The sequence below is a fragment of the Aspergillus candidus genome (assembly GCF_002847045.1).
Source record: "Aspergillus candidus strain CBS 102.13 unplaced genomic scaffold BDW47scaffold_45, whole genome shotgun sequence".
NCBI classification, from domain to species: domain Eukaryota; kingdom Fungi; phylum Ascomycota; class Eurotiomycetes; order Eurotiales; family Aspergillaceae; genus Aspergillus; species Aspergillus candidus.
The window spans coordinates 162,505-180,123 of record NW_020194050.1 but is presented as its reverse complement, the minus strand read 5'-3'; the positions used below and the strand labels follow the sequence as shown (position 1 = coordinate 180,123).

Below are 17,619 nucleotides of genomic sequence, written 5' to 3'. Positions count from 1 at the left end.
CCGATTTTCCGATTATTTCCCTGGCAAATGTACTTCAGTGTTGATCAACCACCCCAGATACAATGCTCGTACGTTCTCGACTATCGTTCATTCAACGTGCTTTTTGTGGTGAGATACCGGCGATCAGTCGACGTGGTAGCCAGTAGCAAGCTCGCAGCTTTAGTTCATGTCAGTTGTGTTCATGTAATGTGGAAGGGGATGGATACTCACGGATCAGTCCCATACTGGATGTTGCAGTGCTCCCAGTCGGCGTCGCGGACGAGCATATTGTGGAAATGCACCGCGTTTTCGATACTGCAGAAGCGGAAGACCACGGTGCGAGGCTGGCTTGTCGTTAATGTGTTGCACGACTAATCATAGGGAGGGGGGTGGCTTACAGTATCCGGCACGTAGGTGTCAATGATCTTCTCCACCTTGCGATTGCCCGTCTTTGCGAGATTGTATAGCTGCTCCATCGTCACGTCCATGTTGGCTCCCACGACGCGGACGACGCGAGAGGAACCCACAGAGAGGTTGTACGCCAGCGCGGAACTGACGACGTCGACTTCATGGCCGGTTTCCACAAACGCGGTACATTTGCTCTCCAGGTCGATTCCGTTGGGGTATTTCTTGTAGAAGGCGTCGCAGGCTTCGTGGTCGCAGAACAGAATGTGGGCCTTGCCGGTTGGAGTCACGTACACGCTCTCGACGACACCTCCGTGGATCAAGGAGAGGACCTTGTTGGGGCTGCGCCAGGCGGAGGGAAGCCCGGTGAGAATCACACGGCGGACGCGAGACGCTATTCAGGAGAGAACCCATGTTAGTTTCTTTCATTTAAGTGAAGGAAGGAGACGATGACGCACCAGGCTTCGAGCGCTCTTCAGGCTGACCCCAGGTCTTGAAGGTTATCTGGTGCTCACGGTCTTCCTCGTGGCCTTCGGGGATGCTCACGGGAGCTTTGAAGGCAGGCGATTTGGTTGCGGGAGAACCAAAGGAGATTGCATCGCGAGCTGCAGCCGCAGAATCAGCGTTGTTGACAGTCAGTTCGTCGTCGACCTTCGAGTCCACGCCGTTTCCCCATTCATTGAAGGGGGTGGTGATTTCTGGATTGGCTGTATCAGTCAGTGTCTTTGCGCTTGATGGATCAAGCATGGGGAGGATGACTTACCAGTAGTAACATGATTGGATCCAGCAGGGTCATCAAAAGTGGTAGCTTCGGCCACGGCTGTATCAGTCAGCTCTCGGTTCGCTTGATCGAAAAGTCTAGGACGGTGACCCACCGGTGGCATGATCGTCTCCAGCAAGGTCGGACACGGATTCAGTCTTGGTATCCTGTCTGGTAGACGCGGCTGAGGTGTACGCCGGGAAGGTTTCCTGGAGCTTACGCGCAGCAGCCATGAAGCCAGCGGCATCGTCTACATCGGCCACGGGGTATTCTTTTTCGGGCTCAGGAGAAGTGGAAGACATCTTGGTGGTCTAGTTTGAGTTAGACGATGACAAGGGGATGGAAGAGGATGGGTGTGGGTGTGAAACAGGGAGAGTTTTAAGAAGGGAGAGAGGTGTGAGTGTGTGAGAAAGGATGTTTTCAGAGACAGGTGAATTGTCGTGTCTTTGTTTTGGCTGTCTGGGGGAGGGAATGACGCCGAGAACATGACACGCAGGGAAACAGGAAGAAATCATGGAAGTTTAAGGAAGAGAAGAAAGAAGAGAGAAATGAGAAATGAGAAGATTAGACACACCTGAGATGGGCTGGGAGGGAATTCACGGTGGGATACCTTTGGGGCATGAACACTGTCCTCCAGACCAGCAAAGATAACCCTGTCGAGGACATCCTCGATGGAGTTGATGATGATACCGGATATCCTCTTGATAGAGTCCATATTGTGATTGGTGATGGTGACCAAGTCGGCCATTTTACATGTAAAGAAGACAATGATCCTGCTTTATACCATTGAATCATGTGAGACAGTCAGAAGTTAGAAGATACAGTCACTTAAAAGCAACAGAGTTAGTAGTGATATATAGATATCCTAATCACATTTCCAGTCATTGTGAAATGTGTCAGAAATTATAGCGAAGTTGATATATTTACTGTCAGCAGCTTTATACCTCATTATCCTCGCTATGATTTTTATCCAGTATATGACTTCCCAAGACTGATTGACCTATATTAACCATTTATAAAGCTCTAGAAAGAAAAAAGATAATATAGCCTTTTATACCTGACCTCCTATATATATCAAATTTACATCGTTCATAGATCACGCCGTCACCAAGGTGCCCGGCCATGACTCACATAATACTATATAATGATCCCCAAACCCCTCACTTAACACCTCCTCTTCTACAACTCTTTCCCTCCAACATCCCACCTTCCCCACAAACCCATCCACCCGCCCATCATGCCCAAATTCCACTACGCAAACTCCTCCGACCCCGTCCCTGGCGATGGCAACAACCTCCCCTCCCAATTCACCATAAACGTCCCCTCCCAAACCGACATCTGGACCAAACCCCCAACCACAACCCGCTTCAACGCCCCTATCCTCTACCGACCCATCCCTATCTCCTCCTTCCAGCGCATGCGCGTCAACTTCACCGCCAACTGGGAACACCAGTACGACCAAGGCGGCCTCATCTTCGTGCTAAACGGCACAGATGGCTCCCGCAAGTGGATCAAGACCGGCATCGAGCTGGTCGATGGCCGGCCCCGTCTCAGCACCGTCACCTGTGACCGCGCCGCGGATTGGAGTCTCGTGTCTGTCCCTGAGGGCACCCGCGGCGCTACCGTTGAGGCTGTCCGTGCGAAGGATGATTCGCTGTGGATTTATCTTGTGGAGGATGGGGAGCAAAGGTCGCCGCTACGGGAGGTGACGTGGGCGCTGGAGGAGACGGGCGTTAGGGATCTGTGGGTTGGGGTTTTTGGGGCGAGGCCGTCTGCTGAGGGGGGCGATTTAGTGGTTGGATTTCGGGATTTTGTTCTTGATTTGGTTTAAGGCTTGGCTGTTTTTTTTTGATGGGTGGTCATTATTCAGTCGCACTTGTCTATGGAAGATTTTGTCTGCTGATTTGACTTGGCTGCAGGCTGTGGGAGGGTCAGTATAGATAAGAAGTCTATAGTTAAGAGTATTTGGGGATGCAGTAACAAGCAAGCTTATATAGGAACTTGAGGAGATAGCTTGTTCAATACTGCTTCTTTACTATGGACGTGTCGTAATCTAGTCTCTATTGATAAACTTCTCAAGATCTTTCTTATCTTGTTTGTATTTCAAGTTTATCTTTTTACTAGAATAGAAATTGGCACTTTGATCCTGACGTATAGAAAGTAGAGAGAGCTTTAGGGAAGATGCCTTGAAGCTAGTAGCATGGAATAATATCCTAGATCAATGAGCCGACAAGAAATACACCCACTGAGTTATATATTCTTCATTAGTGTAGCTAGTTTTCTAGATGACATATTTGATCCCAACCCTCTCAATCTATGTTGAAAGCAGAAACCAACTATCGCTCCAAAAGCCGCATATTACGTGGTCTTCATGGGCGTCGACACTAGGACGGTGTGCAATAGTAGCTACTGATATTGTCGAGGCAGTGTTTCGGAAGCCGCTTGAAACCAGGATATTCCTTTCCAGAGCAAGTTGCGGAATTTCTAGCAATTGTCAGTTCATTTCGTCTCTTCTTGACGTTATCGGGTCTGGATATACTCACGGAGTGCCGACAGTGCAAAGGAAGCCCTTCGAGTCCACGGCGAACGAGCCCGCGTTGTCTCTATATCCGTTCCGGATCTTATGCGTAGCCGACGGCTTCTGGCATTCGCTGTAGCAGGGTCCTCTAAAATCATAGTTCTGGCACACTCTGATCTTGACGCAGACTTCAGGTTCGATATCTGGGAGTTTGGGTTTCTGATGTCAGTTGCTTGTGTCAATCATTGCGGAGGAAAGGAAGCTTTAGCAGCGTACCTCCGGTCGTGGCAATGGCTGGGCTGGAGAGCATGGCCATTGCGTCAGATAGGCTGTTTCCTATAGCTAGGGAAGCCTGATATGGCGGTGGAGGCCTAAGAAGAGGGCTTAACATCTTCTGCTCACAAACACTGTACCATGAATGGTAAAGAAAAGTGTGCCTGAATGTGTGTGGTTTTATCTAGAAACAATACATAGTGTGTAGTTTTATACAGAAAAAGCAGTGACCCACAGCTACGGAGGCATAAGATGGAGGTGGGAGGCCTGAGAAAACGACCGAGCCTTTCTGCTCAAGTAACGCTACGCTATGAATAATCGAGTAAAGTGTACTCCGAATATGCAGTTTTAGCTACAAACAGCAACTATGCTGGTCTGGAGCTACTGTATCACTGTTAACCCGCATAAGGCAGGTGTCGTTGCGTGCTTGACACCCGCCGTATATATGTGGTCGACTACGGAGGAATCAAAGATTGAGATGTATCAATATCTCTCATTTTACAGTCGCAGACTCATAAAATTTAGAACTTGATTGATTCTATTTGGTGTATGGTATACTTGCTATCTTCATTAATCTGGTTATCACTTGACCAGCGTGATACAAACCCTACATGTGGTCATAGTCGCTGTACACAGACCCGTTCGATATCTGTTCGGCAGCGATCCGATCCATTCGTTACGAGGCCGAGACATAATGGATAGAATCAAGTCAAATACCTTCGCGACCACAGGAGTCACGCCGTTATTAGGGGCGAAAGAGTCCCCCTTTTTCATCCAACAGCCACTGCTCATCGCGGGGATATTGATTACCGCCTGAGCATATATCCTTGGTTCATAGTTTTTAGAAGCTTACCTTACCTAAAGCTGTGTCTTGCTCCTACTGGTTTGCTGTGGGTGTTGAAGATGCGTAGTAACCAAGAAGCTTGTTCAGCATGTTCTAGTAAGTTTGGCGGTATGGCTATATCCCAGAGCTCCAGCCGAGCAGGGCCACGATCTCTCTTTGTATGATATATGTCTGGATCTGGAATCCGTTGACTTGTCAGTTGGAATCAGGCTCTGGTGGCAGTATCTGGCGTTTGTCATAGAATCCAAGGACTGAAGGGCTGTATTGTGGGGTTTTTATCTCTTGATGGGTGAAAAGCTATTAGAGAGCGGGATATTTCGGAATATCCTTCATATGCTGGATTATGAAAGCATTGTCTTTTGGGCTGGCCTGGGCATGAAAATAAAATTGACGGTGGTATGTTCAGAAGACTTGTCAGCTTATAAACTTCATATTAGCAGACAACAAGTGTCAAAGAGAAGACAAGTTCAATTATAAACAATGGGGTTGACCCGGGCGCAATGAACGTGGTTACCGGCTCACATGTATATATGACGCACGGCCGGTAGTACAACGCAGGTCCCGACAAGAGATGCCGTCCTACTCTCAAACAGACTAGATGGCGCCGCATTGTTGTGGTATACGATGCAGCTTGTGGCACACATTGACTGTCGGGGACCGGAATAAAAAAAGGAGACGAAAGGAAAAGAAAATATAGGGATCGACACTCCTTCAAATCCCGAGACATCCATCCTGAAACGCCACGAGAGAATAGAAGGTGACCAACCCCACCTGGAAGTGAACCGTCTGACCCCGATAGCCCTGGCGTTGCAGTGCTAGTGTCGATTGAACACGGGACATCATCGGGTTCATCTATATCTCCCGGATGGAGTGGAGAATGACAACTACGGATTCAAATCACATGGCTTTCGGGGCCAACGTGGATGTATCCTGTGAGGATAGCCTGTGGTACATGTCCTACTATCTGGTTTTTAATCGTTGTAGAACATTACCTTCGGTGTCGAAGTTAGTATACTTCAAGTGGAGAAGACTAGTCCTCGATTGGTCATGGCCGATCGGCCTGATGGAACTCCTTTCACGCGGTATTCGCGGTATACACATGTTAAGTATGATCATGTATAGTAGTATAGTATCTCTCTCGCATTCTATAACATTCTTCTCTTCTGATGATGATAATATTACGATCTTTTTTTCGATATTATCGACGGATTGATCTGATAGAGAATCAATTAATCGTCCATGTAGGAGAATGATAAGCTGATCTTATCATATCTGATGGAGCCGAAACCGCAACTAAACCATTCCTGGCTTTGCCACTTCTGGGTAAACTTCTCCTCCCCACCTTTTCTCTTCCTCTCACTTTCACTCTCTCTTTTCCTCGCTCACGTCACTTCTTCTTCTTCTTCCCCTCTTTGCATATTATCCTTCCTCCTTCTACTCCATTGGTAAATATTGACGAGCATTTAGAGGGCTACTTCCTATCTTTATCTCCCCTTCATTCACCCCACCTATTCTCCGACAGGTCACTCATGACCTCACATGCACCATACCAGTCTTGATTACGTGTATCTCCTCAACTGATCAACTCCAAACGCAAGGATAACACTCCATGAGTCACTTCTTCACCCTGGACGAGGGTTCTCCAATATCTCAATCCCACTATCGACTCGCTCAGCAAATAGTTTCCGCTTCAGCCTCCCATCCTGGTGGTGCCATACCCTGCCTGGGCCTCGGGCCTCAAGCCCATAGGCTGATCCCGCTTTCCCTCCCACGTCGACGTGCATAAGTCTCGCCTGTCGATCGTGTCGACGGGCCCCCCCCTCCCCCCGATTGTGATTCATACCACCCCATTCTTCTGCAGTTTGGAGTTCTTTGATGATTGCTCCCGCGCTTTCTTCCTCCTGTACAATAGATATTATCGATCGCTGGATCCACCCCTTTCCGAAGGTTACCTAACTCATATGTCTGGTGCCCGACGCCTGACATCTCATCTACGCTTGCGCCTCTTCAGCTTGGCCGCCGGCCCCTCCGTTTTATTTGAAAAATACTCCACTTCCACCAATCTCCGATTTTCGTCCTAGGTTTCCCTCTACACTGGTTTATTTGGCGCCGATCCCCGCGTGGTTGCTTTTCGCTTTTTTCGTTGCGGTGGGCCCGTCTACCTGGCTAGCTCTCACGTAACCACCTGCTTTATAAGACTATACGTCTCCCTCCGTCTGCGCTTTCAACTCGGCTGGCCCTATCGTGACGCTTGATGCGCGGTTTTTGGACTGGGTTTACTAGACGGCTACTACCATATACCTCCTGTGTCTCCCTACGATCCGACTACGATTTCTCGAACCTCGCCCTTGATAGATGGACCGTGCTCGCCCTACTTTCGCCCGTCGAAACCCGCCCTTTACGCACTTGGCCCTGTCGCAATGCCCCAAATTGATGTCCGATCGGGACCCTCGTATGGAACAATCGACCCAGACCAGATGGAACAACACCCGACGGACGAAGGAGACCATCTCCTGCACCCGGGGTACGAGACCGATGGCCACGCCAGCGACTCGACCTCCGAGGATTCGATCCAGGAAGGCGTCCGGAAGATCGAAGCCATTAATCTGACGTGGACCACGAAGTCCTTGATCATAGCATACATCAGGTGTGTTTCCCGGCCCGCCGCATGCCGAGGTTGCAACTGACCCGATTCTTAGCATCTTTCTCATGGCGTTCTGTACCTCGTTGGAGAGTCAAACGACCATTTCCCTTTCGGCTTATGCCACCAGCGCGTTCAGCAAGCATTCTTTGATCTCCACCGTCATGGTCATTCAGAATGTGGTCTTGGGTAGGTGAACCTCGATCGTGGTTGTCCGGTGGTTTTGCGCTCTCCATCCGCTAATCCCCCTCAGCGGTGGTCAAACCCCCCATGGCCAAGATCGCCGACGTCTTTGGTCGCTTCGAAGCATTCTGCGTGAGCATCTTGATCTATGTCCTTGGGTACATCCAGATGGCTGCCTCGAACAACGTCCAAACCTACGCGTCCGCCCAGATCTTCTATTCGGCCGGCTCCACCGGTTTGCAGATCCTCCAACAAGTGTTCATCGCCGACAGCAGCAGTCTCCTGAACCGCGCGCTCTTTGCCCTGTTGCCCGAACTGCCCTTCCTCGTCACCGTCTGGATCGGGCCGTCGATTGCGGACTCGGTGCTCCACAATCTCTCGTGGCGGTGGGGCTACGGCATGTGGTCGGTGATCCTGCCGGCGTCGTTTCTGCCACTGGCCCTCTCGTTGCTGCTGAACCAACGCAAGGCCCGCCGTCTGAACCTCATCAAGACGAAGGTGCACCGTCGGACCGGTCTCGTGGCCCGTGTCCGTCGCACCTGGTATGATCTCGATATGGGCGGACTGATTATCTTGTCGGCGGCGGTCATCCTGATCTTGGTCCCCTTGACGCTGGCTGCCAATGCCAAGGATGGCTGGACGAACAACAACATCGTCACTATGATCGTGGTGGGCGTGCTGTGTCTGATCGCGTTGCCGGCCTGGGAGACCTCGAAGAGGCTGGCGCCGCGGCCCCTCCTCTCCTTACACCTGCTCAAACAACGCACCGTCCTTGCGGGCTGTACCCTCATCTTCTGGTATTTCAGTACGTATCATCCCCCCGGTCGCGCGTGCACGTATAGAACGCGCTAACAGGGTCTAGTGGCCTACTTTTTCGCCATCCAACCCTACCTCAACTCGTACCTCCAGGTGGTCCAGGACTTTGAAGTCTCCACGGCGGGCCGTGTGACCCAGACCTTTGCATTCATGTCGACGATTTCCGCGTTCGCGGTGTCCCTGTTGATCAAGTACACGCGGCGCTACCGCATCTATGCGACCGTCGGGTCCGCGGTGTACATGCTGGGCTTCCTGCTGATGTATCTCTTCCGGCAGGAAGGGAGCTCGTATGCGCAGATCCTGGTCCCGCAGATTCTGGTGGGACTCGGTGGCGGGCTCGTCAACGTGCCCGTCCAGCTGGGCATCCAGGCCGCCGCCAGCCACCAGGAAGTGGCCGCGGCCACGGCGATGTTCCTCACGTGCATGGAGATGGGTGGGGCGGTCGGAGCCGCCATCTCGGGCGCCATCTGGACGCACAACATCCCGCGCAAGCTGGAGCGGTATCTTCCCGAGGCGGATCGGCCGTTCGCGAAGGAGATCTTTGGGAAACTGACCAAGGCCCTGGAGTACCCGATGGGGTCTCCCGCGCGGATTGCCATCAATCGATCGTATCAGGAGACGATGAACAAGTTACTGATTCTGGCGCTCGTGGTGACGCTCCCGCTGATTCCATTGAGCTTGTTGATGGACAACTACAAGCTGGACAAGGTAGGTTTCTCGTGCCCTTCCCCTCGTCGCATCCATCCCACTCACAAGGCGATAGATGAGCCAGGATCCTCAAGACCACGAGCCGATCCTTCCACGCGAGGCAGCAGAAGACGGCACGGACCGACACTCGAAGCGAACGTGATAGGAGGTGATGCTGTACATGTGCAATTGACACCCGAGGTGTTGCGGGGCAGGACTCCGCAGGTTTGTTGTTCCGGGGGGGAGTGATTGAGCCCCGGAACCAGGTTGGAATGGGAGGGAATCCTCTGGTTCGACATGTATCTGGGTTGACTCGGGAGTGGGCCCATTGTTCCCGTGTCTCTTCCCTTTTCCCTTTATTTTCTCTCTTCCTTGTTTTCCCTCCCGCTTTTCATTTTTTTTTCATTTTTCTCTCATTTTTTATTGCATCTCAGATTTATTGCATCGGCGAGAGCGTCGGGTCTACGTGCTGGCCAGGCACGTGGAGTTTTGGGATGATTGTTTTTTTTTTGTATATTTTCTTTTTCTGACGATCCTGGGGATTATGACCGGGATGGGGCGGGCCTCTATAGATAGACCTGGATGTTTGATTGCATGTCTGATGACATGTTTGATGAGCATGAATGAAATAGACGAGTGATGATCTATACTACTAGGTAGTACTGTAGCCTGTAGGGCTTGGGGGGAGTGGAAACCGAGGGATTAAAAAAAAAACAAACAATAAAAGGAAAAATAACAAATAAAAATAAAAATAAAAAAAGAGGGAAAAAAGGGTTGATGGTTCCCCGAGTGGATCATCACATCATGAAACTGCCTTTTCTTTTAATTTTTTTATTTAGGGGAGAAAATAGTGGATCCCCCGTCCAACGCTCTGACAGACTGACAGGTCCGATCGAGGATGAAGTTTGGATGGGAACATGATAGACAGACGGAGAGACAGATGGACACCTGAGAGATGAGGATGACTATTGCCTGGGGATTCCAGGGGTTCATCAACAACAGGAGTATTAATTACCTGATACCTAGGTAGGTAGGTAGGTACCAGACACCTGGTATCCCAGGTATCCAAGGGAACCCTTGGATTGGGATGTTCTATATTGATTATTTTCTTTGGATCAAAGGTAACAGATGAGCAGATAGAAGAGACATCAGAAGATTCTGAATATTATAGTGATCTATCTCAATCATCAGACAGGATCAGGATCATCATGGGCAATGGATTGAAACGTGCCATCTGTATTCTCCCGTACCCGTATTGAGCGATCCTCTCTGATTTGTCCCGGATGATTTCCACAATTGGCTGGACTTTTCTACTCAATCCTTCAACCTCAGGCTTTTTACCTAGTACTGCTAACCACTACTAACACTACTCACCGCACACCAACCACCATCGACGCTGCTATCCCTACCCCGGCGCTTCTTCTCTCCCCCCTCTCCCTCTTCCTCTCCCTCTCTCTCTCTTCCTCTCCTCCTTCTTTCTTTTTCCTCTCTACTCCGTACACGTCTGTCCTCGACTTCGATTCTCTCCCCACCTTGCGTCTCTTGGACTTTCGGTTTCTCTCTTCATTCCTCACAGTTCATCCTCTTTCCTCCCCTCCTTCTTTCCCTCCCTCTCTCCCTCTCTCTCCACCCTTCATCCTCCCCCCCACCCAACCCATCCATTCGTCTTCACCCATACAACTCACCGCATATCACTCCTATCCCGTCCCATCTAGACAGCTCCTCCTCCCTCTCTTATTATCATATCATCCCCTCCTCCACCTGGTCCCCTCCCCTCCCTTCCCCTCCGCTCCCCCCCTCATCTTCCTCTTTCTTTACCCCTGCACCTTCCCCGTTCGCAGAGCCTCCGAGAGCTCTAGATTTCCACCATGGTTGTGGCTACGATTAAGTGCGTCCCCCCCCCCTCCTCTGCATGCATCCCTCGATCCTCCTCCCCTCACACCCCTCATCTCGCTGATCGCCAATCTCATATCACGATTCCCCATTCCCTTTTTGAGTTATTCACTTGATTCCTCGGTGTCATCCGCGCCTGCTAACTCGGTCCCCCTTCGATAGGTGTGTGGTGGTTGGTGACGGTGCGGTCGGAAAGACATGTCTCCTCATTTCTTACACGACGAACAAATTCCCTTCTGAATACGTGCCTACGGTCTTTGATAATTATGCTGTTACTGTGATGTAAGTCGACTTGCAACCCGCCAGTCCGTCTTAGTCGCGCCCGACCCCGACGTCGCGACGATGTCTCGAGTTCGTGTCGGATCGGCCTCTACTCGGAATCGGCAGCTTTTCTCCTAGTGAACCCTGACTGATCGTTTCTGCTTTCGCTAGGATCGGTGATGAACCGTATACGTTGGGTCTCTTCGATACCGCCGGTCAGGAGGATTATGACCGTCTCCGCCCGCTGTCCTACCCCCAGACCGATGTCTTCCTCGTCTGCTTCTCCGTCACCTCCCCCGCCTCCTTCGAAAACGTTCGCGAGAAGTGGCTCCCCGAGGTCCGACACCACTGCCCCGGCGTCCCCTGCCTCATCGTCGGCACCCAGACCGATTTGCGCGATGATCCCGCTGTGAGGGAGAAGTTGGCTCGCCAAAAGATGCAGCCCATCCGAAAGGAGGATGGCGATCGCATGGCCAAGGAGTTGGGTGCCGTCAAATACGTCGAATGTTCCGCCCTTACTCAGTACAAGCTCAAGGATGTCTTTGACGAGGTGAGTCGATGCACATAATGGTCTACGAAATCCACGATACTGACGCGATCTTTTCTTCAGGCCATCGTCGCGGCGTTGGAGCCTCCCGTCAAGAAGAAGAGGCCCACTTGTCTGCTGTTGTAATTGAGTCAAATCATGCGTTACCATGTTAGTCGCTTCCTTGCACCGTTCCAGACCTCCGACTGACCCGGTTCAGATATGTTGCAATGCGTTTGGAAGGTTGGGAGCGTTGACGTGCTTGATCGAGAACTGAAGCCAGAATCTTTTCCTTTTCTTTTGCTTTCTTTGTTTTTTTTCCCCTTTTTCTTCGACTGCATGTAAGAGGGAGGCGGATCGCCACGTTCACCAGAGGATTCTCTCATGGCTGTCCCCGAATTTCGAGCAATCCTACCACCGATCGATGGCCTGCGAACCAGGATACTCGCCAGTCCTCCCCTCGACACCTTCTCTCCGTCGGTCCATCGATTGATTCTGCACGTCCGATTCATGTCCGCCTTATCCTCCGCTGATTCACCCGGATCCTTGCTCGTACCCACCCCCGGCTGTTTCCCGGCTGTTTCCCGCCTTTCTTCCCTTCCACTGTCCATGTTCCCTTCTTTGATTCACCGTCTCTGTCGGCGTTGGAAGTCGAGGCGTCTTATTTTTGGCTGGCTGATGATATTGATCTGTTGCTTCATCTCCGCGATTTTGTTTCCTGCGACATGCTTGTCCGCCACCAAGACAAGACAAGACCAATTTGTTGTGCCGTTCCACCCCTTTCCTCCATCCCTCGGGGCCTGGCTTGCGATGCGATGTGATCTGACCCAGCCGTGATACCCCGGGTTTACCTTTCCCTTTCCTTACCCTCTGGTTCGATCCGTTGCCTTGCTCGATCCGTTTGCCTGGCTTGATGCATATGGCCATCCCGGGACCGGGTTATATATCGTGGTGGGCCCGGGGGTTGTCTTACTGTCCCGGTCTTATATAGCTCGTATGGGGCTTGTATGAGTCAGTAGAGCCCGAATGGAATATATGTGTTGATTACCTATAGTAGCCTCATAGGACGGTGACTGTATCTTCTATAGACTGGATTGTTCTTGGGGAGTCTTCCTGAGGTTGATTGGGTGGTATTATCGCATGGGTACGCATCTACTGGAACTAGAACTGGAGTGAGTGGTCGTGGGATCTGTCACATTGGACTTAACTATGATACTCTCTCGCTGTTCAATACTTCATAGTTATGCATGGTAGCCAATAAGGTACATCTAAGATAGCCACTAAGGTAGTTATGATAGTCTCACTTACAAAGCCCTCCCTCCATAACTACCTAGTTACCCATATACATACATAAAGGCATCTCAAGTAGCTGATACATCCACTAGTCAAACTAGTCTTGCCTCTCACTTACTTTATACATATATAGATGTTTTAATAGGTAGGCTAAGGCATATCTGGGGTAAATACGTTACTCGGTTGCTGGGAGTGGGTAGTCGTCTTGGTTTAGACTGATTTGATGCCAAGTGTGATAGTTCGTGAGGTATTTCTGGGGTATGTGACTCTCACTAATTACTAAGTTATTATTTTATGCTTTGTGTGTATGTTTAATTGTGGAGTGGCTGATGGGGTGTACTAATATATCTGGGGTGGTCGGTTGTCGTACATACTCGTGATTGGGTTTGACTTTGGCTATAGTTGATGATTTATGCTTTGGCTACGTATGTAATAATTGGTGAGGTATATTTCGGGTGAGATGATTGTGGTGGTGCTCTTGAGTTATGATGTGATGTCTGCGCTGTGGGCTCCGCACTCTATGTGCCTGTGTCTGGGGTAGATGTGAGACTTGGTGATTGAGGCTTGGCTTCATACTTTATACTTCATGCTTCATAGTTCGTTCTACATTGTGGATAAATTAGGTTTGCGATGGCTAATATCTTCACTTCGTACTTCGTACTCCATACTCGTGCTCATACTCATACTCATACTCATACTCATACTCATACTCATACTCATACTCATACTCATACACATGATGGCTGACGAGCGCCAACCTCGTTACATCATCATCTACAGCTCATCCTTCGTACCCTGTCCCGTCGAGCCGTCCTTCTTCACCTTTCCTGCCGACGAACCCCCCTTCTTCCCATACCACCCCCCCACCTCCTCCCTCGACCCCCGCTTAACCATACTCGTAATAATCTCAAACGCCGCCTGCGCAGCCGCCAAAGCAGTCGTCTCCCCCTTATTATCATAACTAGGCGACACCTCCACGATATCCGCCCCAACCAGATTCAACCCCTCGATCCCGCGCAAGATCCGGATAAACTCCCGCGTCGTCCACCCGCCCGGCTCGGGCGTGCCCGTGCCCGGCGCAGTAGCTGGATCCAGCACGTCGATGTCCACGGATAGATACACGGGCTGGTCCGGGTCGAGACCCGTTCGCGCGAGAATCCGCTCGACAACGCCCATAGGCCCCACATCGTCGATGTCGTCGGCGTGGATCCGGATGAAGCCCTCTTGCTCGGGGCTTCCCTCGGCCGTGTAATCGCTGTCGTCGGTGCCTGTTAGGCGGGTGCGTAAGCCGGCGTGTGCGCTCGTCGCGTGGCAGATTAGGCCCTCTTTGCTCGCCTTGTGGAAGAAGCTTCCGTGGTTGAACTGTGTTTGCTCCGATTGCCAGTACGCGGAGTAGCGCACGGGGTTCCAGGTATCCAGGTGCGCGTCGAAGTGGACTACCGTTATCGGCTTCCCGTAGATCTTATGCAGCGCGCGCAGCGCAGGCAGCGCCACGCTGTGGTCGCCGCCTAACGTGACCAGCTTGGGCTTTCCAGCTGAAATACCCTGCGCTCCGCCCTCACTGCTCGATGGAGTCTTGCGAGACCCCAGCTCGAGGAAAGCCTCGTACATCTGCCGCTCGGCTAACCCGTTGTCGAACGGTGTGATCGGGATATCCCCGCAGTCTTTGATCGTCGCCCAGGACATGTACGGGTTTATCCCTGCGCGCGTGTTGTAGCTGGTTGCGCGCAGCTGGCGCGCGCTGGCGGCGCGGATGGCACGGGGTCCGAATCGTGCGCCCGGACGGTAGCTTACTGCTGTGTCGAAGGGGGCGCCGATGACGGCGATGTCGTAGTGTTCGTTGGGGGTGGTTAGGCATTTTACGGGGTTGAGGTGCGCGAAGGTGGATATGCCGGTGAAGGACCACTTTCGTTTGTCAGTATTGATAAATATATATATATATATATATGTAGACGGTGTGTATGTATATGTATGTATGTGTATATGGAGACTCACCTCTTGATCCCATTTCTTGAGTAGTTCCTCGCGCTCGGCGTCGGGGATGGCTTCGTCATTGTGGTGGGCGCATGAGAGGGCCGTTCCGGCTAGGGCGAGGAGCCCTAGGGAGAATTTCATGCTGATGGTGTGTACTATAGACTGTGGAAATATTGAGTATGAAGAAGAAGAAAGAAACAAAAAAAAAGAAGAAGAAAAGAAGGAAAGGAAAAGAGGAGATGCTGGTTATATCTATGATCCAGACAAACTGATAGACCGATAAGGATACAGTACAATACACACATTAAATGGTATTGGGCACCAGTAAGATAGCACCCAATACAATGTAATACGACATCCACTCTATCGTGAAGACTTTCCCTTTCGGGCCACTTTTTTCATCATCAACTTCAACTCTCGATCTTCTTCTCTTCCGATTCGTCTTGTCTCATTCTTATTTCTGTTCTCCCGCGGACTTGCTGGCTCTATATCAACATATTAAAGAGTAGCATCTGGCTTAGCCGATCCATCTCCCTATCAATCCGCCGGACTCACGATGCCATGCGTCGGGTTGTCGTCACTGGTCTAGGAGCGGTCTCTCCCTTGGGTGTTGGTATGTCTTTCTTGCTTTCTTTCCTTGCTTTAGGTACAGTCATACCTACATGTTACGACTCTGTATCACTATGGATGATTTGATTATCCCCACTCCAACCACCTAATTGAAACGGAGGGGGATATCTCCAAGATTCATCCTCGGTCCAACCAACCAACCATCTGTCCCCACTCCTCCGCATCGGGAAGGTCAAGCCTTTGGAGAACCCCTCATTCTATACCTAGTTATACATATATGTATTTGTAACAATGCTAACCATTCCGAACAGGCATCCGTCGCACCTGGTCCCGTTTATTAGACGGTCACTGTGGCATTGTCAATGTCCGTGAGCGTGGCCCCAGGTTCGCGGAGGTACCGTGTCAGATTGCCGCCGTCGTGCCTCAGGGTACGCGGCAGGATGGCGGGTGGAATGCTTCCGAGTGGTTGAGTAGGGATGTATGTCTATCGAATTATATACCCTGTGCTTGGTGTTAAGCGCTTCCCTTCAGAGGAAGATGGCTAACCCGCGCAGGAAGAGCGCAAAATGGCTCGCTTCGCCCAGTATGCGCTGGCCGCTTCTGAAGAAGCCCTAGGTGATGCGGGGTGGATGCGGACGACGGCGGATCAGAAGGAAGCTACGGTGTGTATCACGTTTGATGATTTCTATGGACTGTATCAGCTGACCGTCTGTAGGGAATCTGTTTGGGATCGGGGATTGGGAACTTTGATGAGATCTATGATACTGTCGTCGCCTATGAGAAAGGAGTGAGTCGGCATCCCCCTTTGAGAATATGGTTCTAGCGTGCTGACTAGCGTAGGGATATAAAAAAGTCTCCCCCCTGTTTGTGCCCAAGTTGTTGATCAATCTGGGCGCGGGCCATATCTCCATGAAGCATGGGTTCATGGTAAGAAATGACCCTTGTGATGACCGGACGTGGCTAACTGCGCAGGGTCCCAATCATACGGCAACGACAGCATGCACGACAGGCGCCCATTCCATCGGTGATGCCGCTCGCTTCATTGCCTGTGGCGATGCCGATGTCATGTTAGCTGGCGGAGCCGAGTCTTGCATCCATCCCCTCGCCATCGGGGGATTTGCACGAGCGCGCAGCTTGGCCACTAACTACAACAATGACCCTGAGAAGGCCTCGCGGCCATTCGACGCGGATCGTGAAGGTTTCGTCGTTGGGGAAGGGGCCGCGATGGTGGTCCTCGAGGTAATCTTCCATACTTATTGAGAGAGAGCAGGACAAGCAAGACTGACTTCCCTACAGGAACTTGACCATGCAAAGGCGCGAGGCGCCCGCATCTACGCCGAGTTGAAAGGTTACGGCTGTTCCGGCGATGCGTACCACATGACGGCTCCCAAGGAGAACGGCGAGGGCGCCTTCCTAGCGATGAAGAAGGCGCTGAAGAACGCACATCTTCCCCCCTCCGCGGTTGACTACGTCAACGCCCATGCCACGTCGACGATCGTGGGAGACGCCGCCGAGAACGCTGCCATCAAGACCCTCCTACTCGGTCCTGGGGGGAAACAGCGCGCGAGTGAAGTGAATATCAGCAGTACTAAGGGCGCAGTGGGCCATCTTCTGGGTGGAGCGGGCGCCATCGAAGCGGTTTTTAGCGTTCTGGCTATTCACGAGGTGGGTTCCTTCATCTTTCCTTTCCCTAACTGTTCCTGGGGTTGCGCTAACGGCGATAGAATACCATGCCGCCTACGATCAACCTGCAGCGTCTGGCTGATGGATTCGACTGTAATTATGCTCCGAACGAGGCCCAACAGCGCCCGATCGAGGTGGCATTGACTAATAGCTTTGGCTTTGGGGGGACGAATAGCTCTTTGTGCTTTTCGAGACTGAGGTGATCCTGGGCAGGTTGGCTGTATTTGTATCTTGTATATACCTGCGTTGTAAATGTAAACACGGTTTCGAAACGTGACATACTATCATATCAAAGACAACAGTAAGATATATC

The 17,619-nt window shown here is 51.2% G+C and overlaps 8 protein-coding genes across 8 annotated transcripts; 5 read left to right on the top strand and 3 right to left on the bottom strand.

Annotated features, from left to right (window-relative positions):
* Positions 1 to 1,960, bottom strand: BDW47DRAFT_110313 (uncharacterized protein). The gene is made up of 7 exons (XM_024813686.1): positions 1,719 to 1,960; positions 1,260 to 1,455; positions 1,148 to 1,204; positions 843 to 1,091; positions 378 to 778; positions 211 to 323; positions 1 to 157 (listed from the first exon to the last, which is right to left on the bottom strand). Exons 1-7 carry the CDS (start codon positions 1,890 to 1,892, stop codon positions 124 to 126), a joined length of 1,224 nt encoding a protein of 407 aa, XP_024669576.1. The 5' UTR covers positions 1,893 to 1,960; the 3' UTR covers positions 1 to 123.
* Positions 1,961 to 2,340: 380 nt separating this feature from the next.
* On the top strand, positions 2,341 to 3,181 carry BDW47DRAFT_110312 (uncharacterized protein). The gene has a single exon (XM_024813685.1). It carries the CDS (start codon positions 2,382 to 2,384, stop codon positions 2,973 to 2,975), a length of 594 nt encoding a protein of 197 aa, XP_024669575.1. The 5' UTR covers positions 2,341 to 2,381; the 3' UTR covers positions 2,976 to 3,181.
* A 347-nt stretch (positions 3,182 to 3,528) lies between these two features.
* On the bottom strand, positions 3,529 to 3,978 carry BDW47DRAFT_128082 (uncharacterized protein; the record flags this gene model as incomplete). The annotated part of the gene is made up of 3 exons (XM_024816801.1): positions 3,529 to 3,628; positions 3,688 to 3,865; positions 3,939 to 3,978. 3 exons carry the CDS (start codon positions 3,976 to 3,978, stop codon positions 3,529 to 3,531), a joined length of 318 nt encoding a protein of 105 aa, XP_024669574.1.
* Positions 3,979 to 7,199: 3,221 nt separating this feature from the next.
* mirC (siderochrome-iron transporter MirC) lies at positions 7,200 to 9,812 on the top strand (the record flags this gene model as incomplete). Its single annotated transcript, XM_024815356.1, has 5 exons — positions 7,200 to 7,426; positions 7,479 to 7,609; positions 7,674 to 8,408; positions 8,466 to 9,131; positions 9,775 to 9,812. The coding sequence occupies 5 exons, from the start codon at positions 7,200 to 7,202 to the stop codon at positions 9,810 to 9,812; spliced, it is 1,797 nt and encodes a 598-aa protein (XP_024669573.1).
* A 1,162-nt stretch (positions 9,813 to 10,974) lies between these two features.
* On the top strand, positions 10,975 to 11,933 carry cdc42 (Rho family GTPase CDC42; the record flags this gene model as incomplete). The annotated part of the gene is made up of 4 exons (XM_024815355.1): positions 10,975 to 10,994; positions 11,162 to 11,281; positions 11,432 to 11,810; positions 11,871 to 11,933. The coding sequence occupies 4 exons, from the start codon at positions 10,975 to 10,977 to the stop codon at positions 11,931 to 11,933; spliced, it is 582 nt and encodes a 193-aa protein (XP_024669572.1).
* A 131-nt stretch (positions 11,934 to 12,064) lies between these two features.
* BDW47DRAFT_61958 (uncharacterized protein) lies at positions 12,065 to 12,729 on the top strand. The gene has a single exon (XM_024819451.1). The coding sequence runs from the start codon at positions 12,171 to 12,173 to the stop codon at positions 12,621 to 12,623; it is 453 nt and encodes a 150-aa protein (XP_024669571.1). The 5' UTR covers positions 12,065 to 12,170; the 3' UTR covers positions 12,624 to 12,729.
* A 1,124-nt stretch (positions 12,730 to 13,853) lies between these two features.
* Positions 13,854 to 15,194, bottom strand: BDW47DRAFT_133443 (agmatinase; the record flags this gene model as incomplete). Its single annotated transcript, XM_024817834.1, has 3 exons — positions 13,854 to 13,874; positions 13,947 to 14,984; positions 15,075 to 15,194. The coding sequence occupies 3 exons, from the start codon at positions 15,192 to 15,194 to the stop codon at positions 13,854 to 13,856; spliced, it is 1,179 nt and encodes a 392-aa protein (XP_024669570.1).
* A 328-nt stretch (positions 15,195 to 15,522) lies between these two features.
* On the top strand, positions 15,523 to 17,552 carry BDW47DRAFT_61948 (putative beta-ketoacyl synthase (Cem1)). Its single transcript, XM_024819450.1, has 8 exons — positions 15,523 to 15,666; positions 15,935 to 16,101; positions 16,178 to 16,285; positions 16,339 to 16,410; positions 16,464 to 16,550; positions 16,596 to 16,862; positions 16,920 to 17,288; positions 17,348 to 17,552. The coding sequence occupies exons 1-8, from the start codon at positions 15,615 to 15,617 to the stop codon at positions 17,507 to 17,509; spliced, it is 1,284 nt and encodes a 427-aa protein (XP_024669569.1). The 5' UTR covers positions 15,523 to 15,614; the 3' UTR covers positions 17,510 to 17,552.
* The last annotated feature ends 67 nt before the right edge of the window (positions 17,553 to 17,619 follow it).

Coding starts and splice junctions, on each gene's coding strand:
- BDW47DRAFT_110312 (XM_024813685.1), top strand. CDS start 2,382: ATGCCCAAATTCCACTACGCAAACTCCTCCGACCCCGTCCCTGGCGAT.
- BDW47DRAFT_61958 (XM_024819451.1), top strand. CDS start 12,171: ATGGCTGTCCCCGAATTTCGAGCAATCCTACCACCGATCGATGGCCTG.
- BDW47DRAFT_61948 (XM_024819450.1), top strand. CDS start 15,615: ATGCGTCGGGTTGTCGTCACTGGTCTAGGAGCGGTCTCTCCCTTGGGT. Junction 15,667..15,934: donor GGTCTCTCCCTTGGGTGTTG/GTATGTCTTTCT, acceptor CATTCCGAACAG/GCATCCGTCGCACCTGGTCC. Junction 16,286..16,338: donor CGGATCAGAAGGAAGCTACG/GTGTGTATCACG, acceptor GACCGTCTGTAG/GGAATCTGTTTGGGATCGGG.
- BDW47DRAFT_110313 (XM_024813686.1), bottom strand. CDS start 1,892: ATGGCCGACTTGGTCACCATCACCAATCACAATATGGACTCTATCAAG. Junction 1,456..1,718: donor TCCCTCCCAGCCCATCTCAG/GTGTGTCTAATC, acceptor AACTCAAACTAG/ACCACCAAGATGTCTTCCAC. Junction 324..377: donor ACACCTACGTGCCGGATACT/GTAAGCCACCCC, acceptor ACGACAAGCCAG/CCTCGCACCGTGGTCTTCCG.